Genomic DNA, 24,885 nt, shown 5'->3' with positions numbered 1-24,885 from the left:
AAGGCTAGAGACAAGTCGCAGGGCTCAATTACGAACGTGACCCAAACGTGTCTCAGAGACATCGACACTCGACTTGGAATTCCATTTCCAATTTTAATATAAGTATTTTACATTTTCAATGTTGTATTTAGTTAATTTAACATGTATTATATAGTTAAGCGATTTCTTAAACATGTAACATAAAAAATTAAGTATATTACATTTAAACATCAAAAACAAAATCACAAAATCCTATTTTCCACTCAAAACTAAGTAAAGAAAGCTTAAAAGCCTTGAAAACAAAAATATAAAAAATATATATTTTTAATATACCAGTGGTATGTTACGGTACCGGCAGGGTACCACACCTATCTCCTAAGGTACACAGTCTAGTACTGAGACTGTGAACTTTGATTATGTGTGGTTGTTAACTTCTTCAAAATTTGAGATCTAGAAGAAACAAAAAGCCTTCAATATATGTCTTTAAAAAGTTAATCATCTGAACAAACTCCAAGCAAGGACCGAAATATGCCTATCTGTAACCTTGGGTCATAGACCAACTCTAATCAAGTTGACATTTTGACCCTTCATGTTAATATTATCCTCATGCATCCACCACTTCATAATATGGCAGATATCAACCGAACAACTCCAACAGCATAGATTGTTTACTTCAGTTGTTAAAATGTATATGAGGTAGTGACGTAGTCTTTAAGATTATGGGTATCATTAGTGTCTATTAGATATAGTTTAAAGAGCACTGCCAAACAAGATTTGCAGATGGCATGTACATCTTCATTAATTTTAGTTTACTGTATTTGAGCTGATAATTTATAGCTTGAATTGAAAAAGAATGATGCAATACAATCATGAAGAGCATATAGCATCAAGAAAAAAATATAGGCTTAATTAGACTAGAGGATTATGGATAGAAAAGAAAGATCTAAGAGAAAATTTTAAAACAGAGGATATAAAAATTTGAAAAGAAAAAAAAATAAAGGGAGAGGAAGATTTCTTACAGAAGGTCCATATATAAGCACGTGTCCTGGGAGAGGAAGATCAAAACTGCTTAACAACTTACTGGAAGATGGAGACAAAAGCACAAATAGACCTGCAAGAAATCCATGAAAAATAAGGAATTCATAATACTAAGACGTTTTTATGCCACATAAATTAATTAAAACAAATTAAATATCAAGTAACTAAGGCAAAATGAAAATGCATACGCTTAATAACATCAGAAACAGCTGTCTCCATCCAGCTTAAAGAAGACAGCGTCAGGCAGAAGTTTCTGTTGAAGCTACTCTCAGCAACAGAATCAAGAGATACAGGGTCACCCAATTCCAACTTTCCAAGTGCCAGTTCTAAGCCATCTAGATCATTACCATTCTTTTTGGTATCAAAGACAAGCTCATAGCTATTCTGTAAATCACGATTCGAAGATTCCTCAGAAGTAATTGTCAACAAATACAGGAGCTCAAGTGCAGATTCTCCCATGCCATTTTCCTTTTCTGATATACCATTCATTTTTTTGCTTCTTAATTTATGATCTATCACTTCAAAGTGAAGCAAGGTTTCGTCTGCCAAAACTACTGAAGTAACATCCACATTACCAGTCTGTGAGGCAATTGCCTTGAGCTGTCCAAGAAGCCATGACTTGATAAGAAACTGCTTAACCAGTGCCATGCGATATTTAGAAACACCATCATCATCTCCATGTACAAGAGTTTCATGAGATAGAGAATTAAGGAGGTCTTCATGATTTGACCAGTCTGTCATATTTCCATCAAGGAACAATCCTGCAGGTGAAGGCACACGTTTGCGACTAAGATGTGTGTAGCCTTCATGATTCTCAAGTCCATTGTTATCATTAGGTTTATTCTTCCTCACTAACTTAAACCGACAAGGAGATAGTGTCATCAAAGCAGTATCCTTCTTCGGACCAATGCAGTATTTCATTACATAAACCCCTGCAAGAGAAAGCAGACTCTTCAATACAGCACTGCAACAAATAAGTGAAAAGGCAAAATTGACAGTAACCCGTAAGATGATTGAAGAACTCGGTGATCCAAAATTAATTTTATCTATACCCTGATCACTGCTAAGTATTGTAGGTTCACTGTGCTGACGAAATAAAATAAGAAAAAGAGAAACAAACCTAAGCATGAAAAGAGGATAACGAAAAGGCCAACAAACTAGTCCTAAAGATCACAAAGCATTTCAGAAGTACTGTTGTAAAACACATTATTCAGTTCTGCATGATAAATGGTGCATATTGTAACATATTTTAGAACAAGATGTCAAGAACTCAAGAAATAGCATTTAAAAAAAAACTGATGGGTGGTTATCAATTCTATCAAGGTCTACCGTACTGCCCCGTATTGATCATACTGTACTCTATAAGGTACCAGTGCTGATACCAAAATTTGGTTCGGTATATGAGCTGAACTAGTCCATATGAGTCCATACCATCCCGTACTACCCAATTTTCAGTGGTACCGTAGCTAGGAGTGAGTACAAAGTGTTGGATGCCTGCCTCGGTGTGGGATACGTACCACACCATACTGATCGTACCGTACCAAACCAATAACATACAAGTACAGTTCTCAGTGCCGGTTTTGTGGACCTTGAATTCTAGAATTATATCAAAGTATATTAATACATTTCAATAGAACATACGAGACTGATACATTTCTTGATGCAATAAAATATGCTAACCAGATAGAGCACCCTGCTCCCACATTCCATCATTAATGACTTTAAAATTGACCGGGCCTGTCTCTTTCCGAACAAAACATGAATCTTTTGATTTTCTTGGCTCTTTAGCTCAGCAATGTATTCTATGTTTAGGGCATTCTCATATCTCTAATGAGCCTACACTTGTTTTTACTGCTTGTATGAAAAAAAGATAGCAAAACTGATAAAAGGGCCATTAGACCTAACCATTGGCATTGTTTGCCAAAATATAAAAATATAAAAATATATACTGAAACTGATATGAGACCAAAATATAAAAATAACAAAGACAATGATGGAAACTCAGATGAATTACCACCCTGTAACAAATTACAGCAAAAATCAATTTGAAAATGACAGGAAAATAAACAATAGTACAACAATTCTTTTGGGTGGTATAACAGCTTAACATAATTTAAGCTTACGACTCAGAAAGCATGTGACAAGTGCTAGAATTGAAGCACGAAACATCCATTTAAGTTTTTCAGCTCCACAATAATTAAGTTGCTAGACAAGAAAAACAGAAGTAGAAGCACTTCTGCTTCATATTGTTTCACAATGATAGTAGTATTGAAAACTTTGCAATTACTTCAGTCAATTCATGGTAGAGTGATATTAACAACTAATACAGCTAAGAAATATGAAGGTTTTAAAGCATAAAAAATTAACATCATATAATGATTTTAACTTTACATACTTACATGAATGTACACCTGCTCCTATAAAAAGACGAAGAGACTGAGGAAGCATAACATGTCCTCTGGCTACTGAGACTGAAAATAAGATACGAACAACTGTATGTCTCACTGCCTCCTTACTAGGTATTAAAACCCCATTACTTCTATCTGTACCAGGAGAATTACTTCCTCTTCTCTGGATAATATCTTTTCCATTCTGCATGATTTCATTTGGTAATCTAGGAAAAACAGTTACTAACTGAAGATTATCAAATGAAAACTTTGAAGCTGTTTCTGGATGTATAAAAACAACCGATGTCAATAGTACCCCCAGTTCAACATCTCCAAATTTAAATCTATGTACATGTCTTTTGTCTGCAGCTTGAACGCGTAGTAGTGCCTTCATCATAAGTTGCTCTTTCACTGAACTTTGCTTCTGGACATCCCGATTGGCATCTGTCCCTTTTGTACGCTTCTTTGGTGCAACAGCTACCTCAGTTCCTGGCACAAGTTGAACTAAAAAACACCAAAGGAAATCAGAGGCAACTTTAACTCAAAAAATAGCAAAGATGCAAGCAGATAACTGATATCTTAGCAGAAATTTCAACGCAGGCATTGTACATGTGAGATTTCAGAAGATCAAGCAATAATAATAAACAGAAAGGACACCAATTAGAACTTAACAAGACACAGAGAGAAAATGCAAAGAAAGACTAACAGCATTAATAGAAAAGGTTACGGAATTAGATGATGATAAGTCTGTTGAGAGGTTTTTTTGGGGAGGGGGGCACAAACTCCAGCAAGCAGAGAAACTTAATACATGTGAAAACCAACAGCAAGAAGGTCAAGGTTCATTCATGAAATTAGGAAAGCACTGGCAAGAGGGAGATGAATCATATCCATATGTATAAGAATCCAGTTGAATCACATAAAATATGTCATATTAGCAATACAACATCCATTTTGTGCAAAAGTCGGTCAGCTTAGTTTCTATAACATGGCCTACCAACCAAAGCACCTCAAGCAGTGTCGATTGATGATTCCTTTCCCAGTGTTCAGTCTCAACCAGCAAGAACAACTATTTTGTGCATCATGAACAATTAAAGCGCAGGTGCATAATCTTGGCTGCAATTAATCACATTTGATAACTAATATAAAACTGCAGGCCTAACATGCTTGCCTTTTGTTGGCACCCTCTTAAGTTACTAAAAGAAGATGTAAATGGGTTTAACTCCATAGGAAACTCGGATTCATCATTGCTTGCTCCCGGTGGCCTTTGTTTCTAACTCTTGCCCCAGACCATGATTTGTACCTACTGATTTGCACTGGAAAGGCAAGCGATGGAGCAAGAAAAGGGCATACAGGAAGGCTTTTTTTTTTCTCCCAAAGCTTAAGGAGGGCATACAGGAAGGCTTTTTGATATGCCCAGAATTTCAGTTCATGCTTATCATGAGCTCAGCACGGAATGTGAAAAAGCCTTGAATTGATTGTTCAATGGGTGTTAAGTCTTTTTTGGCCCAAGGGATGTCGCAGGGAGACTTTCAATTTTCAAATATATTTGAGACCCAATGGCTCTGCGAGAATTTATATGCAACTTCTCTTACTTTCAATAGAAGCAAAGAATCTGAAAAACTTCCAATATGTTTTGGCCAAGTTACTTAAGTGGGTCATAGTTGGTGTTGTCTCTGGCAGTAGGCATATTTGTGAGGAAGCATTTGATATTTGATTGTGCTATACTGGTGCTTTAGCAAATTGACATAATCAGAAAATTGTGATGATTGAACATTAGTGCAACATACTGTCAACTGCACATGATATTCAGATGGCTCCCTACTGTCGGATGGAGGATATGGTTTAGGGGAAGACATGTTCAGCTAACTTGAAGGCAATGAGTAGCTTTCTAAAAAAGCATTAATGTAGAATTTATTAGCTATATTTGAAAGAATAGGACAAAGCATTAAACAGTTCCATGCAAAAAGTTTAGTTAAATTTTGTGTGCCATGTTCTGTGAAGGCCCTCATCCATTATTAAAGTGTCTGGATGTTTCTTCAGATGCATAAGTATTTCTGACAGGGAAGCAGTTCCTTGATTGTGCTTTCATTTTGCATCAGTGCATTAACTTTAGAAAAAAGTATAGAGACGCAAAAGTTCTATTGAAGGTGGATTTGAAGAAGACATGTTGAAAGGCTGAAAGAAGATGCGGTTAGTATTATGATGAGGTTGAATGTGGGGATAATCTGAGGACAAAAAAACTTTGAGAAGCTTTATGAATAGTACTTGCGAAGCTGAAAGAAGATGCAAATAGTATTATGATCGGGGAATGCTGAACCATGCCGAATCGGCCAGTTCAAGGCGTACCGAACTGAACTAATCAACTACTGGCATGGTTCATCATATAAAATCGATTGATCCCCCATTGTGTAATTCGACGGCTAAAATGCCTCCTCGATCGCAGCTTCAACCCTCCCCCTCAACACCTAAACTTTAATCTACATCTCCGGCGCTTGACGACAAAGTCGAACGATGCCACTACCACAACCAATGAGGCTCTCGAAGCCCCAAGTAGGTCTCTCTTTCTCTTTCGTCTCTCTCTCTCTCTCTCTCTCTCTCTCTCTCTCTCTCGCCTCTCCCCCCTCTTCCTCTCTCGGCCTCTCTCTCTCCCTCCCTCTTCCTCACTCCCTCTCCCTCTCCCTCTCCCCCTCCCTCCCTCTCTCCCTCCCTCTTTCTCCCTCTCCCTCTCCCTCTCCCTCTCCCCCTCCCTCCCTCTCTCTCTCCCTCTCTCTCCCTCTCCATCCTTTTGGAGTAGGGGAGGTAGAGAATGAAGCATCAAAACCCCTTTTATTTGCAATTTTCTATTTATAAATTTTGAATTGAAGTTGGCAAACCATTTACCGACTTTAATTCGAAATCTGTAAAAAAACAAAAAAGGGAGCTCAAAAAGCCTCGGAACAGCTTAGTACGGACCCGTACCGTGCCGAACCAGTTATCGGCCAGTACGACCTTCGGTACCGATTTGGCAAATCTTGATTATGATAATAAGGTTGAATGTGAGGATAATCTGGGGACCCAAAAACTTTAAGAATCTTTAGGCAAGGATCTTAGGATTAGTCATGGGCAACGGGCCGTGCCGGGCCGGCCCGACCCAAGCCCTCCGGGCCACGGCGGCACGGCACGAGACGGGCCGTGCCAGGCACGGCCCCTCACGGGCTGCCAGACGGGCCGTGCCAGGCACGGCCCGTAACGGGTCCAAACGGGCCATGCCTGGCACGGCCCGTCTGGCAGAAAAATTCTGCCCGTTACGGGCCGTGCCAGGCACGAGACGGGCCGTGCCTGGCACGGCCCGTTTGGACCCGTTACGGGCCGTGCCTGGCATGGCACGGCCCGTCTGGCAGGGGGGAAGAAAATAGCCGTTTTCAACGGCTATTTTTTGGTTTTTTCCCAAAATACCCCTCCCAACAGTCCAAAAACGGCTAATTTGAGGGGTATTTTGGAAAAAAAATTTTGGAGTCCTATAAATATCCCTTTCCTCCCTCATTCTCACCACACCAAACCAACTATTCTCTCCTTCTCTACTACTACTATTTCTCTCTTCTAAAGTGCTCTTCTAGCAATTTAATTTTTAGTTTGCATCTAGCAAGTGTTCAAGTGCTGCACAAGAGAAGGTTCCTGTTGAGAAGAGAAGGTCACTCCTGTTGAGAGCACAAGAGGAAGCTCAGAATCTCGGCTCTACCTCTGCCCTCTGACCCTCTACTCAATTCCTCCTTGTGGTTAGTTTTTTTTTTTGCATTCATCAATTTAGATATGTCATCTTTTGAGGAAAGTCATTTTGGCATTCCTCCTGTTTCTGAAGGAGAAGAAACTAATCCCCAACCCCATGTTCCTAGTTCCTCTAGAACTAGTGAACCGAGTGAAGATCAAACCTCTTCTCGTAAGAGAACTAGTGCTGTATGGAATGAATTTGATAGAATATGGTTGATGGAGTCTGGAAAGCAAAATGTAAAAAATGTGCCAAACTTTATAGTTGTAGTAGTAGTGGGAGAACAGGCCATTTAAAAAGACATCAAGAGAGTCATAGGATGCATGATTCTCATGCTCAAAGTATCCTTAATATACAAAGGGGATCACTTGTAGGTAATTTTGCATATAATCATGAAAATAAAAGAAAATCACTTGTAAAATGAATAGTTAAGGATGAATTACCTTTTAGTTTATGTGAAATCTTTTAATTTTGAAGAATATGTTCAATTAAACCTACAACCTGCTTACAAAAGAACTAGTAGGCGTACATTTAGAAGAGTAGCTATGACTAACTTTTTAGCAATGAGACAAACTTTAATTGAAACACTCTCTACTTTAAATGTAAAAATTTTATTAACTTCTGATATTTGGTCAGCATCTGTAGGTAGTAATTGTTTTATTGCCATTACTGCTCATTACATTGATAATGATTGGCAATTAAATAAACGTATTCTTGCTTTTCGTGATTTTGATTTTCCACATTCTGGGCAACAAATTTCAAATGCCATTTATCAAACTGTATGTTCATATAATATTAATGATAAAATTATGTCTATTACTTTTGATAATGCATCTAATAATAATTCTGCTGTTACATTATTAAAAGACTCATTGCATCCCATGTTAAATGGAAATTTATTGCATATTAGATGTGCATGTCATATCTTAAATCTTTCTGTTCAAGCTGGCATGGGCATGATTCAAGATGTGATTTCAAAAATTAGAAATGCAGTTTCTTTTATTCATACTTCAAGATCAAGACTTCAAGAATTTAAGGAACTATGTATAAATCATGGTAAACGTTTTAAAAAAATTTAAACTTGATGTAATTACTCGTTGGAACTCAACATATAGCATGATACATGATGCATACCCATATAAAAACTTATTAAGTGCATATATTAATGATCGTGGATTAGGCTTTACATTGACTGAAACTGATTGGAATAAAGAAAAAATTTTGAAAGATTTTTTGCTTAGTTTTTATAATGCTACTAATGTTCTTTCTGGTATTTATTATCCAACTTCATGTTCATTTTTACAACAAGCATATATAATTAGTCAAAAATTTGCAGAACATAGATATGATGATGTTTTAATGCCTATTATTGAACAAATGGAATCTAAATGGAATGAGTATTGGGACTATACATAACTTAGCTGCTGTATTTGATCCAAGAGTTAAATTGAATGGCGTGCTAATTTTACTTGATGTATACTATGAAAATATGATTTAAGATCCTGAACCTGCTAAAATTGAGGTAAAACAACTTCTTTATGATATTTATGCTATATATGATGAAAAAATTCGTGGATCTAGATTCTCCGTACAAAGCTCCATTTCTTCTTCTAGTAGTTCTCGTTCGTCATCTATTTTTTCATTCATTACACAAAGAAAACACACACATGCTTCAAGTTCATCTTCATCTTCTTCATTTTTAAGTAGTGAACTAGAATTTTATTTACGAAATGATCTTCAGTCTGCATATGATGAAAATCAAATAGAGAGTCTAGATGTATTATCTTGGTGGAAGAGTGTTAAAAATCAATATCCTGTTATGTCCGCAATTGCACGCGATATTTTAGCTGTGCCGATGTCCACAGTAGCATCGGAATCCGCTTTTAGTGCAGGTCGGCGTGTTCTTGACGAAAAGAGAAGTAGGATGACTGGCGAAACGGTTGAGATGCTTCTCTGCTTCAAAGATTGGTTGGATGCTGAGGCGAGACTTCAAGATAAAGGTGGACATAATACAACATCCTCTGATGATGATGATACAAACACTACTGAATAGTGAATACTGAATCACTGATGATTAGTAAGATTTCTTATTTTTTTATAATTGTACATTTTTATTTTTTTAATTGTTAAAGTGAGTCATCTCTATTTTTTCTCCTTTCTTATTGTATTCTGGAGGTCAGACCAAGGTCCAAACCTCCCTTCATGTACCATTTTGATTTTAATTAATAAACTGGTAGGGCCTATGCCAAACCCCCCACCATTAAGGTGGCTTTATATTAATAAATCCTTAGTTTTCAATATTTATTAATTTATTAAAAAAAATTATTTTCATTTATTTTAAGGGGGACGGGCCGTGCCTGGCCCGGCCCAGGCCCTTATGGGCCGTGCCGGGCCCAGGCCCGCGGGCCAGAAAGTGGTAACCCAGCCCGGCCCCCTTTAATGGGCCGTACTGGCACGGCCCGCTTTGTGCCGGGCCGTACCGGGCCATGGGCGGCCCGGCCCAGTGCCCATCTCTACTTAGGATATATGAATAGTCCCTATATTCTTATCCATCCTGAAGAAAAATGCAGTAGTTAAACTAAACCCTTCTGATCAAGGTCCGCAAGCTCGGTACCAATTACCGTACTGATACCTTACCAGTTCAGTACAATATAGTTGGTACGAAACTGTATGCATCTTATACCGAAACAACGCTGTAATTATTTTTCTCACTTTTTATCTTGGCACGCCTCGGTATACACCTTGGTATGCCTCGGTACGGGCAATACAAGGCCTGTACCGACCCAAACTTGAGTTTCATACCAGTTTCCACCTGGTACAATATGGTACACTCCATACCAAGCGGTACAAGACGATATGGCAAACCATACTTCTGATCATTTACATAAGTTACTATAACATTAATATTTGAGTAAAATGCTTGTATTTGTTGGCTAAGAAAGATAGAAGTGAAAATTGCAAATAGCAGTATCAAACCTTTAATCAATAATTGTTGTCACTGACATACAAATCAATAAGCTCTTCATGTCATGATTAATAAATAAGTCAAAACTAAAACATCAAAGTCTCATTTATATCCCCGTATAACGGTCTTTGAGCACATAATTAGAATCCCCTTACCTACCGATTTCTTAGGAGAAGTTGAAACAACAAGAAACTCCACAACAGTATGCCCACGCAACCACAAAGGAAATCTCATTCCCTCATAGACAATACCGACCTGTATTTAATAACAAAACACATTATCATATTTATCAAAAAAAATGTTATCATGAAATTGAAGCAAAGTGAAATAAATAAATAGATAAAACAGAATAAGTGGTAAAATTGAGTTATACAAAGAATAGAAATGTGGCTGCCACTTTGGCATTCATTCATTAAAGGCCAGTTAGGTGTGTGCGGAGATGGTTGGTTTTTTGGGTGTTCTATGCCTCCCACAAAATCCACGGACATATTGTTAAAAAAAAAAAAAAGCCATCTCCAAGTTAAGACAAAGAACAACATAATATGATGCATTACCAACAGCCATGAATGCGAATATTTCCACCATGCCTTTTGGTAATTCTACTGAGTTTGTTAATCTTCAAGTTATAGTGTCAATAAGGAGACAATTGTTAAAAGAAGGAAAAAATGGTTAACTATTCTTAAAATTTCTATAACAACAAACTTCATTTCACACTAAGATATGCATTTAATATGTAATAAGGTCATTCTATATACACCTGATCCTGACAGAAAGTTTCACTTTCTTTTGTTAAAACTCAAAACTAAATATTGGAGAACCTATATGAACTGCAAAATTGAAACTCATAATGTACCTTTGCATTGATAGCTAAATAAAATTTTAATTTTCGACATGTAATGTCAACAAAATTGAAACTTTCTATTAGCGAGGAATCTATATAGAGAGGACTGACCTTGTAATAAATTAAATGCATATCCTAGTGTAAATGAAGTGTTATGGGCATCTTAAGAATAGAGAAACAGTTTGTTCAGACATTTTTAGTGAAGTAGGAAATGTTCGACAACCTCACTTGGTCATTTGTGTATTTGAACACTTTAAGAGCTTAAAACTAACACATATTATTATATTCAGTAGAGAGTGCTGGTAATCTAGAATTCATTATGAGAGTTGGCCTACAAAAAAAGAAGACGTAGGAACTCTGCTACTGTATCCATAGGCTGCTAAATTTGCTCTTCTAACCTGAAGACTTTATGTCCGACATTAGCTACATCATACGAGCATATTTAGTTGCAATCACTAAAATTAAAAAGTCTCCATGAGCTCATCAGGAAATGGTATTACAACCTGATTGGCAAGCTTTTTTTTTTCCTATGGTCATGAGTCCCAAACAATGTTGTATGTAGAAGAGAATTAAAGGACACGCTAGAGTCAAATAGAGTGAGACAAGGAGAAAGGTTGTAAGAAGAATCTTGCAACTTTGATTTATTGATTTTAGGATGCCGGGATTATTCTTTTCTTATCAAAATAACTAGCACGAAACTCATTTTAGCGGATTTCTTCAGAAAAATCTGAAGCCTAATATCTTCATTTGAGACTCCATGGTAAGAAATTTACTCCTACCTGTTAATGATATTCAATCTTGGAAGCTCCTCGGCCCTCATTCTTAATAAGTCAAGTTAGAAGAGTTTACGTAAGATAATTGAATGTTTTCTCTCCAGTTTCCATGCAACACACACAAAGATGCACATGTACAGACACAAATTCATTCATTACATGTGTACATACATTGTACATGTTTACTTATGTACATATATATACATATATTTTGTCATTAGACTTCTTCCTGTTATTCAAAGAATTAGATGCCCAAAAAAAAGCAGCTCTACAAGTTTATTAATGTGCTAATACATAGCATCACATCTATGAACAGAAAATTAATCTTGCTGTCTAAAAAGTTCATAATAACACATTCAGAGACACAAGCACACATTCATTCATTCATTTATTCGTACATATAAATACGCACACATGCACACACACACATATATTTATGTATGTATATACATACATACATACATATACACCTTTTGTTTTTATTGTTTAGACTTGCGTGCTATTCAAAGAACTAGCTATCAAAGCAAACTAACACGTCAACAATATTGTTTAAGTGCCAGTATGTAGCAGCACATCTATGAAAAGAAAATTGAATCTTCATGTCTTATAGACTAATAATAAAATTTTCATGTCTTATAAATTAATAATAACACAAAAAAACAGAGAACTATTGTTTTCATTAAGTAAAATGACTAGTGAATTTTAATTTCAAGCAGCAACAAAATCGTACATGGAAAAAGATGTGTCATACAAGATGAAGATATTTGAAAAAAGCCATACTTAATCAAGTTGTCGCCAGTGTGGCCAGAACTCTTTATTTCCATATCAACTGGCTTAAAAATCCTCTGACCCTCGAGATAATACTAATCTCTAAGCTGATATCATTTTCAGAAGTTTGAAAAGATAAAAAGCTAGAAGATTTTAAATGTCTTTCCAATAAGAATAGAAAAGGGACTGACTTGATTTCAATACAAGAAATTTTGTTGCAAATTGCATCTTCACCAAAACCAGGAAAAAAATGTTTTACTAGGAAATGTTTGGAAAGTAAGGTATAGTTTTTCAGAAAGTACCATATTTAACTGCTGCATTGCTTCTACATGAGACAATCACAAAGTCTAGCTATTTAACAGAGAACAGTGCTGGTATATTAGTTAGAGTAGCTCTTTCAAACGGCTGCATTAATCAAAGCGCCATTGTGGCGCATACATGCCTAAGTATATAATTACAAGTAACAACAGATCTGATTGTAGCTTGACATACAAATAAAACAATAATATAGCAAAACTCAGTATACCTGTTTCAATATAGCCTCTTCAGCGAGCTCTGAGTTAAGCTCCAAAATTTCCCAGTCATCCTCAGTGTTAGGCTCTACAGTAACAAAAGCAGCTTTTGGTGGATTGGCAACTGCTTTTACTTGCACTTTGATGCGATCAGGCAAAGAAATAGACTCCGACAATTGTTGGGCAACCTGGGAAAAAAAATTAACATCGTAAAAGCTATGCAATTAGAAACAGGGATCCACACATTCTTGCCTTTCGAGTTATCAAAAAAAAAAAACTGTTTGCAGCTAGACTAAGGGACATTTCTCACACATGCTAACTTGGAAGAAATAATATGTAACCAAGAAACCTTTAACAATGACAACAAAAAGAAAAACAACGTGCAAAATCATTAAGCAATTTATGCATTCACATGGGAAAACTTCACAGGCTAATGAATAAACAAGCAAATCCATATATTGAATATTTCATCTAAGAAATTGGTCGCTTGTATTCATAAAGAATAAGAATTCAAGAGGAAATGAAGAAAAGAAAAGAAAATGACTCGTTCAACAGAAGCCGGTTGGGAATTACGAAAAAAAAATCCCTTTAAAAAACGAATGAATTTAACTCACTAAATTGAAAAGGTGCCTTCTTTTAAAGGAATTCATATGCCAATAACTTAATTACATTCTTTTTTTCTTTTATGAAGCAATAAAGATACTTATTAAGCAAAAAATTCAAATAGAAGGCACTTTGAAATCATAAAAATGAAATAAGAATTAACGATAAAAGTTCCATATCTTGCAGGAAGCTACGGAAAAATTCCCACTCGACCTGCAGTACCCGCAGGGAAACCACTTTGTCCCAACCGGAACTACCCACAAAAACTTCAATTGCCATGAATCAAACCAAAATTACTCACAAAAAGGACAGCCAATACCTCGATTGCTGATGACTTAGAAGCGGAGCCGGACCACGCCACGTTCCAGTGATCTCCTGAACGAGATCGGAGATCGAGCGCGAGGAACGAAGGGAGGAAGCCTCCTCTGGTCGATTCGAGGGTGTGGATGAATGGGAGAGGGAGAGAGACGAAGCAGCTCTCGACGCCCACCACCACCCTCACTTCGAGCTCCATCGAATCCCCTCTCTTTCTCTCACTTTGGCCCCAAAAGTAGAACCTTTTATAGCTTCGAGGGAAAGGGTGGGGCGAGAGATAGAGGGAGAGGCGAGGTTGGGAACGGTCTCCGTCCTTGTGATTTCCTGATGCAGCGAAGACGGATGGAGGCGGGGCTGCAGAGGTCAGGTCGCAATGGAGATTGGAGGTTTCTTGGTAGTATCAAGGGATGTTTTAGCCGTCTGATGCTGTCCACTGTCAACGTTGACCAATCTTTATTCAATTTACGGATTTGTTTGTTTGGAGTCCGGCAATTTATAGGAATCCTTTATCTAAAAAGATAATCATACAAAAAACAAATTTTATCACATCTAATTGTTACAAAATTTCACCAAAAAAATAATATATAAAAAATTATTATATTATTAAAGATAATTTTATATATAAATATTATAAAATTTTTAATAATATTCTTAAATTGATAAATCAGGTATTGATATTTTTCATTCAACCTATCTGTTGACCAACTATGTCTCAAGATTACCGAAATCGCCGTTTCAAATATTGAAATCTAATTATATAAGTTTATAAATATTTTTAAATTAATCATACAAAAATTAAAAAATATCTTTCATATTATAAATAAATATTAATATATTTTTAGTATATTAATAAATATATTAAAGAAATTATAAATACATTTATTAAGCAATAAATATATTAATTATTAATAAATCCAATGTTAGATTTTTTTAATAACTAATCAACATAAATTAATTATTTATTACTAATTATTATTCATCGATAAATATATTAATTAATAAATTCAATTCAAGTATCGATATTAATAATATTTATCAATAATGGTATTAATATTCTAATATATTGATTATAATAAAGTAAATCATAATAAATTAATTTATTAAACTAATTATGATAAATAATTACTAAATATATTACATGTAATAAATATTAAAAAATTAATAAATATATTATGAAATTTTGTATATTTATGAATAGTAATTATTAATGTATCTTTATTATATTATAATCATATATTAATTATAAATATCAATATATATTAATTATAATAATTAGTATAAATAACTAATACAAATATATAATTTTAATATACTAACTATATATGATATTCATATTAACAATATATTTAATAATTTTACATATATAAATATCTATGATAATTAATATATAATAATTATATGCTATTATTAATATTTTATTTTTATAAAAAATTAATATAATATATTAATTGATGGGGGCAAAATGGATCGTCCTACTCACGACAAGGGATCATCCCATTCCAGCCGGGCAGACTTCAGCATCGACCAGGCCAGACCTTGGTCCTGCTAAAAGCCAGTCCGGACCTCGATCCTGCTAAGAGCCAATCCGGACCTCGGTCCTGCTAAGAGCCAGTCCGACCTCGGACTTCGCCGAAGGCTCAGCCGACCTCGACCGAATTTCTCTGCTGCTACGACTTGCAACAACCTCCTCTGATGCTTATAATGATATCCCAGGCCCGAGCTTAAGGCGTCCTGTTGCATCGATTGCAAGCCAAAGAGCTCCTTCGACCATAGGACTATACGACGACGCACCCCGGCCCAACTTGGGGCGCCCTTATATTCGCCAACGCACCCCAGCCGAGCTCAGGGCGCCTTTATATTCGCCGACACGCCCCGACCCGAGCTCGAGGCGCCCTTATACTTGACAACGTGCCCCGGCGGAGCTCGAGACGCCCTTGATATTCGACGACGCACCCCGGTCAAGTTCGGGGCGCCCTATCCAACAATGTGCTCCAACCCTCAAGCTCAGGGCACCCTACCGAACAAACCCCAGCATCAAGAAGGCTAGGCCGACCTTAACACCCGCCAAGCCGACCTTATTAAACATATGTCGCGGCCCCCGAGCGAGCCCGACCTCAACGCCTACTGGGCCGACCTCGCCGAGTATATGATGCGACCTCTCACCGAGCTCGACCTCGCCTACGACCGCATCCACGTACGTGCCCACGCCCCCATACGTGGTCGTACGTTACAACTTCACCGCACTATGCTTTGCTTGCTAGCCAACGATAACCAAAGACGACACCATGCTGCTCCAACGATACCCTGCCACACCTATCAACGCCTTACCGTTTACAAGAACGGCCTACACCATGCGTCTCAAGCAAGCTCTAGCTGCGTGCCATCTGATTAAAAGCCATCTCCTCCTATGATGTGGATGGCCATACCTCCGCCACTTGGAACCTCTATGAGGATCATAAATAGCCCCATCAGGTAATGCCTAAAGGACTTTTGGACCAAGTAAGATCCACTCTAACTTGAGCGTCGGAGGGCCCTCACCGGAACCACCGGTGAGGCTTTGTGTAGATATGCTGTCGCATGGGAGGTGGCTCTCCTTTCTCCGCTCCGGTCGGCAGCTCCCTCGACTCCCTCGGCTTGGTCGCCCTCGGGCCAAATTTGAACTACAACATTAATTATAATATATATCAATATATAAATATATTTTGATATATATTAAAAAGTATATTGATATAATATATAATGTGTAATATATATTAATATAAATTAATTATATAATGTAATTAATATGATATTAATTAGGGGTGGAAAAATATGATCCGATTCGCCAACCCGATCCGTGTTCGACCCGCCATAAATATGTTTGGATTTGGCCTAAACAGGTTCGGATCGTAAACAGGTTGACCCGTTTAACCTGTTTATTAATTGGGTCGGATACATATTTTACATGTCTGACTCGTTTAACCCGTTTAATCTATTTAATATATGGGCCTCATTGGGCTTGATATCCTTAGGCTAACGATTCCAAGATCCAAGGCTCGGAGCGAAAGATCACCAGATGAAAACCTTAACTAAAAGAAGAGAAACCCTAGAGCCCCCAGGCTCTTTCCCTCTTTCCCTCCTCCATCTCCCCCTCTCTTCCCTCAACTGTCGAGCCGCTGAAGGTCTCCTTCTGGCTGTCACCCCTCTATCGAAGACCAGAGCCGACCATTGCATCCCTCTGCCGATTGCCGGTACTGTCGTCCCTTCAGATTTGACCTTTTCGTGGGATTTGACCTCAGTCCCCTCAGATTCGACGAACAAACGAGCGGAATAGAGGAAGAGAAGATATCGGATCTCCTTGGGTTTTGAGAGGAGGATGGGACGAAGAAGGAGAAGCAGAAGATCCAGGGACGCCAGACCTTCGATGATGCCAAGGAGGTCGATGAGTAGGGACTCGACGACGACGACGGTGCCGCCGGCATCGGGGTCGGAGGATTTCATTGAGATCCGGAGGGTCGTCGGAGGAGCGGAGGAGGGAGTGGTGGCCGCGGAGGGAGACGCGGGGGTCAACGGCCCAAAGTTTGCCGCAGTTGGGGTCGTGGGACCTTCCGAGGCAGAGCTTCTGGGAGGTGGGTGGCGGCCGCCGGCAGCGGACGGAGGGGGAGGCAGATAAAGTGGGAAAGGCAGCATCTTTGGGGATGGAAGGGTGAGGAAGGAGGTCTTGGAGGAGAGGGATGAGGGGAGAACGGGGAGGGGAGGGGGTCGAGTCGGGTAAGGGTTTCTCTGGCCAACCTCTCCGACCTCTACCTCAACGTCAACAACCTCTCTGGCCGTATTCCTGTAGAGATCGGCAAAATGGCGAGCCTCCAAGGTGAGTTCGGAGCCGAGAGAAGGTAGTGAGTTAAAATAACCCCAAAAAAAAAATTATATATAAAAAAGGGATAGAATAGTCCTTTAAAATTGATATAAGGGATAAAATTGGAAGGAATCAAAAGTTAATGGCATAACAGTAGATATGTTGAAGTGTTAGGGGCAAAATGGGAATTTAATAATATTAAACAAAGGGTGAATAGTGCTTGATGTGACTTAATTAGGGGGTTTGGTGCTGTGTCCGTGGAATGAAACAGAGAAGGAGACGGGGAGTCTCAGGCGGTGGAATCAAACAGAAAGGAAGAAAAAAAAAGAGAAGAAGAAGAAGAAGAAAGAAGAAGGGAAGGGGATTCGAGGTGGAAGGGAGCACCGGTTGCGCTGCCAGCTGAAGAAAAAAGCGTAGGTCTCCTTCTCCTCTATGCAAGGACCTCGATTTTTCGAAAAGAAAAAGGTAAATACCCGTCCCTACCTAGTATTCTAAAGAAATTAGGCTATACAAAGGGTGGATTTGGTCTTGAGAGGTTAGATAGAAGTGGTTAAAGGAGAGGAAATCAGATTTTGACAAGTTTTTCCGAGGCTGCGGAAAAACTGTATCGAAGTCCCAACTTCGGTGAATTATTTCGGAGGTCAATCGGCCTCCGATGGTGATGCATGTTACTATTCTGGAAATCCCTATGAGTGTAGAATGTTAAGTAAAAATTTTATTAAGTTTGGAGTTTGGTATGAGGTTCAAATCCGGGATGAAGTAACCAGAGGTCAGTCCGGATTACTGTTCATTCGAGATGAAAAAAAGTGAGAAAAATGATGGGAGTCACCTCAAAACACGCCGGAGTCGACTCAGGGTCAACTAGAGTCGACTCGGGGCAGATTGGGGTCGACTCATGCCTCAGAGGGGTCGACTCTCTCTAAGAGTCCAGAAAATGAAGTTTTGCGGCTCTGTGGTCGGGGTCGACTCATGGAATCAGGGGTCGACTCACGTGGGGTCGACTCACGTGGGGTCAACTCATGAGGTTGGGGTCGACTCACACTTCAGTAAAATTTTTAGTGAAGGTGGATTTTGACTCTTTCTCGCACCTTGACCCTATAGTAGTGGCCTAAGGTGTGTGTGTGTGTGTGATGTTTTTGCATCATAATACATATAAGGGAAAGATTAATTGATAGGAAAAAGGAAAAAAAAAGGATTTAGAAAAGAGGGAAGTTGAATCAATTAAAGTTTCCTATATTTATGATTGGCACGTAGATTATGACCCTTGATACAAGACTAAATGTATTGTAAATGCATGTCACAGTTGGACAAGAAGCTAGGAAACCAGAGGAAGAAGTCTCCCACCGCCTACTGTAGATTTTGAAGGTGTATCAGGACCGTGCCGGATTGGCAGGTGAGTGGGAGTCATATACTTTGCACCATGAGCATTCTTAATTTATTTTCATGAATATCGCCAAGTGTGAATTGATTCCACTTGTGCGTATTGATTGATATTGTAGTAGATTTTTCTATAATCTTGTTTCTGAAAGGGGATCCTAGATTCTTCGGTGTTAAGCATGCTGATTTTTTTTTTTTTTTTTAAAAAAAACATGGCTGAACCTGATCGGGTTGCCTACGTACCCCTTCATAAGGGGGATCAAGCCATACGTAGTTCTTTTTAAGTTTTAAAACGCAGCGGAAAAATCGAATCAAACAATTTAATTCATGCATGCTTACAAGATCAAATCTAGAAATCAGCACCTTAAGAACACATAGGATTATGCCGGAATCGTTTAAACAATTATGCTAAAACTTTTATGCATGATTAACTATCAGATCTGAAATTTAAGAACTCTATTCCGATTAATCTCCGAATATCCATTGAATGGATTCTGGAGATATCTCCGTGAGGAGCCCCAAAAGAGGGTAAAACCTCGGGGAATCAGACCTAGATCTTGACACCATAATAAAAGATTAATGTAGGATTAATACCTTTTATGATGGAAGAAACTTGTGGATCTGATCCTCGACTTCGCAGCCACGCACACGAATGGCCTCTACGAGAAGTCCACGCGAAGTTCCTGAAGAGATCCAATCCTGCGGAAGTGCTAGCTTGCGCAGAATTTCTTGAAAGCTGAAATCTGCCCGTCGGGATTCAATCAACTCTTGATCAATCGTCTTGAAGCAGATGGAGATGAGGTTTGTAAGAGAAGTAGAGGACTCAGATCTGATCTTGAATCTTCTAGATATTCACCCTGAAAACCCTATCTAAAATGGAGAAGAAGAGGAAGAGGAGGCGGGTGAGGAAGAAGGCTGCAATGGATGTGTTTTTGGTGCCCATGTTTGACCCCTTTTAATGGCCTCCGAATTTTCATTCAAAATTCGAAATTTATTTTCAGAAAACCTCTTTTAGTTGGCACATGCAAAGGAATAGGAACAACCCAAATCAGATCTCAACCAAATCTGATTTAAATTCAAATTTTAAACACATGTGCAAGAGGGAAGGAATTTGAAATCTATGCGGCAAGGTAAAACACTTCATAATTTCGAAATCATCTCTTGAAATTCGAATTTAATCCATTCAAAAACTCATACGCCACCTTGGCTGATGGTTTGAGTGATTAAAATCATTTAACACATTGCTTAATGTTTGAATTTAAATTCAAATAACAAACAATGTCGCCATGTGTCAAGCAATGGGTCCATGTGCCATGCAATAATTTTGGTTTATTTAAAATTCATGAAATCCAATTCCATGTCACCAATAATTGCCACATCATCTGAGCCTAATCCTCTTGGGTTGCACTTAATCAAATTTGGTCAAACCCAAATTAAAACAAAGCAATTTGGTTGAACCCAATCTAATCAGGTCAGACCCTGATTGAGCTCAAATTGAATCCAATTCAATTTTGGCTCATGCAAACTCAATCAAATTGAATTAATTACTTTGTGTTGGACCTAATCCAATTAGGTCAATCCCCAATTAAGAACAAATTAATTTAAAATTAATTTGATCAGCTTAAGTCCTTTTTGGTTCTAACCTAATCCAATCAGGTCAAAATCCTGATTGAGCCCAAACTTGAATCCAATTCAATTTGGCTCATCCTTAGCACAATTACTCAATCAAATTGAGTTTATTAGTAATTTAATTACTAATTAATCCTTCAATAATTACTTTAATTATTTTATAAGATAATTTGCCAATCAAATTGACCAAATTATCCCTGAATGATTCTTAATCATTCATCAGCTTTCTTGATCAATCAGGAATCTTCTATGCGTGTGACCTCATAGGTTCGAACCTAAGCCGGTAGTATAGGAACAATTTCCTACACTAATTGATGTGACCATCTAGCAATGGTACCCAACGTCCGGATAGGCCGAATATATGCGAAGCAAATATTCTGGAACCCTGAACTATGGTTACTGTATAATTCAATCCCTTTGACTCCTAATGCCAGGATGACTTAGAGCTCACTGTCAACCCTATAATTAGTACATCCATTATATGATTAACTTTAGATATCCCGTGACTCCTCACTGGGATTACCCTGGCCAAGGTTTTGCTAAATTAATCACAAGACATTATCTCCTGTTTTCAGGAGGGGTCAATTCCATCTTGACTCACAACTGACTACGCAAGTACTTGACTGCACCCAGTGACCTTCCGTCACTGAATTAGAAATTCAGATAGTCCGGTACCAAAGTACAGTGAGTTGCTTCTAGTCACAGGTTGCGGTCTCAGGTCAGAGGGCCAAACTTATACCCATATCCACTCGGAACATCTCTCGACAGTAGAGCATTCCGGAATTGGTCACGTTCAGTGAAATGTACTCCTACACTTCACCTGTGTGGCATACCAGTGTCTCCACACTCCTTGGTTAAGAGGACAACCAACGTATATGTCACATAACGACCTAATCTCGATAATGCTGTCGTCCTAGTAACAACATATCATTTGGTCGCGAACAAGTTTAAGGACTCAAAGATAAATCCTCCTTTATCATAACATAAGTCCTAAGGACTTCATCATATAAGAGTTCATTTGAAGATGAAATGATGAATAATGCCAAATAACACTTTATTAATTTGTCAATTCATTTACAAAATTCAATCATCAATATGCTGACGATTGACATTTAGGATACAAATCCCAACAACTCCCACTTAGCCTAATGCCAATCGGCACAGTATCTAATACCCATCTTCGACTTGTGTTCGTCGAACTCTTTGATGCCGAGGACTTTGGTAAATGGGTCAGCCAGATTTTCTTTTGTGTCGATCTTCTGAAGATCAATATCACCTCGTTCGACGATCTCTCGAACTAAGTGGTAGCGACGTAGAATATGTTTGGTCCGCTGATGTGCTTTGGGTTCTCTTGCTTGAGCTATGGCTCCAGTATTGTCACAAAATACAGGTACTGGACCATCAATTGAGGGTGTCACTCCAAGCTCGGTGATGAACTTTCGCAACCATACAGCTTCCTTGGCGGCATCAGATGCTGCGATATATTCTGCTTCACATGTAGAATCTGCCACTGTATGCTGCTTGGAACTCTTCCAGCAGATGGCCCCACCCTTAAGAGTGAAGATATATCCCGACACGCTCTTGCTATCATCTTGATCTGACTGAAAACTTGAATCGGTATATCCTTCAAGTTTTAAGTCAGAATCACCGTAGACAAGCCACTGATCTTTAGTATTTCTCAAATACTTAAGGATGGTTTTGACAACCTTCCAGTGGTTGCTACCTGGATCAGACTGGTATCTACTCACTACTCCTAGTGAGTATGCCACGTCTGGTCTAGTACATGTCATGGCATACATTATAGATCCCACTGCCGAAGCATATGGAATTCTATCCATACTCTCTCTTTCTTGAGAGGTTGTCGGACAATCCCTTTTAGAGAGGTTAATTCCATGGCCCATTGGAAGATAGCCTTTCTTGGAATTAATCATACTGAACCTTTTCAGTATAGTATCAATGTATGTGGATTGGGATAATCCAAGCAATCTTCTAGATCTATCTCTATAGATCTTCATCCCTAGGATGTAAGATGCTTCTCCCAAATCCTTCATGGCAAATTGAGATGATAGCCAAACCTTTATTCCTTGTAATGCAGGAATGTCATTCCCGATTAAAAGAATGTCATCCACATACAAAACAAGAAATATAATAACTGAACCATTTGCCCATTTATAAATGCAAGGTTCCTCTTCATTCTTAATGAAGCCATATGATTTGATCACCTTATCAAATCGTATGTTCCAACTCCGTGAAGCTTGCTTTAATCCATAAATGGATTTTTGAAGCTTGCACACCTTAGACTCATCTGCAGATATAAAACCTTCAGGTTGCATCATATACACCTCTTCTTCTAAATCTCCATTTAGAAAAGCAGTTTTAACATCCATCTGCCAGATCTCATAATCTAAGTGTGCTGCTATCGCAAGCATAATCCGAATGGATTTGAGCATTGCCACAGGAGAAAACGTCTCGTCATAGTCAATACCATAACGTTGACGATATCCCTTGGCAACCAGACGGGCTTTATAGGTCTCTACTTTTCCGTCTGCGCCCCGTTTCCTTTTGAATATCCACTTACACCCTATGGGTTTAATTCCTTCGGGTGGGTCAACTAATGTCCAAACATCATTGACCTTCATGGATTCCATTTCGGATTGCATGGCTCCAAGCCATTTATCAGAGTCATACCTCTGCATTGCATCCATATATGTGATCGGATCCTCATCGTTTTCATCAAGTTCGATAGGATCCCCATCCCGGACCAAGAAACCGTAGTATCTGTCCGGCTGACGTGGTACTCTACCCGATCGCCTTAATGGTACATCTAATATGGGTTCTGGATCTGATCTAATCAAATCCGACTCAACTGGTTCAGTAGATGGTGTCGGATCTTCTACATGTTGAACTTCTCTAAGCTCAACATTAGAGCTATTTGTTCCTTCACCAAGGAATTCCTTTTCTAAGAAAATTGCTCTATTGCTTACGAACAACTTTTGTTCTTCAGCAAAGTAGAAGTAATATCCTTTAGTTTCTTTAGGGTAACCAACAAAGAAACATTTGTCAGACTTGGGTTCAAGTTTGTCTGTCTTCAAACGTTTGACGTACGCCGGACACCCCCAAATCCTAAGGTGAGAGAGCATCGGCTTACGTCCAGTCCACATCTCATGTGGTGTTTTATTTACAGACTTACTTGGAACCTTATTTAGAATATAGCAGGCTGACTCAAGAGCATATCCCCAAAAGGATATGGGCAGATTAGCAAACCCCATCATGGATCGAACCATGTCTAACAGAGTTCGATTTCTCCTTTCTGACACACCATTATATTGTGGTGTACCAGGAGGAGTCCATTGAGAGAGAATCCCATTTTCTCCTAGATATGTCAAAAATTCACTGGAGAGGTATTCACCTCCTCGATCTGATCGAAGAGTTTTAATACACTTTCCAGTTTGTTTTTCTACTTCATTACGATATAATTTGAACATTTCAAATGATTCAGATTTATGTCTCATTAAATAGACATAACCATACCTAGAAAGGTCGTCTGTAAACGTAATGAAATATGAATACCCACCTCTAGCATCTGTGCTCATTGGCCCACATACATCAGAATGTACAAGGGTCAATAAATCACTGGCTCGTTCACCTTTTCCGGTAAAAGGTGATTTGGTCATTTTACCAAGAAGACATGATTCACAGGTTGTCAATGATTCACAATCATTAAAATCAAGGATTCCCTCTTTACTTAACCTGTTCATCCTGTTCTTGTTAATATGACCTAGCCTATGATGCCAAAGGTAGACATCCGTGACATTATCTATTCTAGGGCGCTTATTGGATTTATACATTACATGAACAGGCTGTGACAAAATGTAAATGCCATTACTCAGAATTCCATTCATTACAACAACACCATTCCAAATGACATTGCAATAATCCTTTTTTATTGATATTTCATAACCATTTTTGGCCAAAAGGCCTACAGAAATGATATTCAATAGAAAACTTGGACAATAGTGACAATCACTAAGGACATTTACATGAGAGCTGAATTTAAGTTTAAGAATTCCTAAAGCTAGAACTGGAACTGGTCTTCCATCTCCAACATTCAGGAACCT

General features: G+C 38.3%; 1 protein-coding gene across 5 annotated transcripts in view; it reads right to left on the bottom strand.

Moving 5' to 3' along the window:
* LOC103719364 (peroxisome biogenesis protein 1) overlaps nucleotides 1-14,315 on the bottom strand; it is a 42,702-nt gene extending 28,387 nt beyond the window's left edge. For 4 of the 5 annotated variants that reach the window (XR_005508370.1, XR_005508368.1, XR_005508369.1 and 1 more), the window contains exons 1-6: nucleotides 13,931-14,315; nucleotides 13,023-13,196; nucleotides 10,270-10,369; nucleotides 3,417-3,908; nucleotides 1,206-1,949; nucleotides 999-1,090 (exon numbers count right to left, since the gene is read on the bottom strand). Coding sequence is in view for 2 of the 5 variants with exons in the window: in XM_008808568.4 (XP_008806790.2) it covers nucleotides 999-1,090; nucleotides 1,206-1,949; nucleotides 3,417-3,908; nucleotides 10,270-10,369; nucleotides 13,023-13,196; nucleotides 13,931-14,125 (1,797 nt within the window). In the remaining 3 variants the exon portion in view is untranslated. Of the gene's footprint in view, nucleotides 1-998; nucleotides 1,091-1,205; nucleotides 1,950-3,416; nucleotides 3,909-10,269; nucleotides 10,370-13,022; nucleotides 13,197-13,930 lie in introns of those variants that run through there. The other variant, XM_026809352.2, reaches the window with a different exon arrangement.
* Between the last annotated feature and the right edge of the window lie 10,570 nt (nucleotides 14,316-24,885).

The sequence above is a fragment of the Phoenix dactylifera genome, unplaced genomic scaffold (genome assembly GCF_009389715.1).
Source record: "Phoenix dactylifera cultivar Barhee BC4 unplaced genomic scaffold, palm_55x_up_171113_PBpolish2nd_filt_p 000478F, whole genome shotgun sequence".
Lineage (NCBI taxonomy): Eukaryota > Viridiplantae > Streptophyta > Magnoliopsida > Arecales > Arecaceae > Phoenix > Phoenix dactylifera.
Note: the sequence above shows the minus strand (reverse complement) of the source record. Positions and strands in the feature narration are given on the sequence as shown.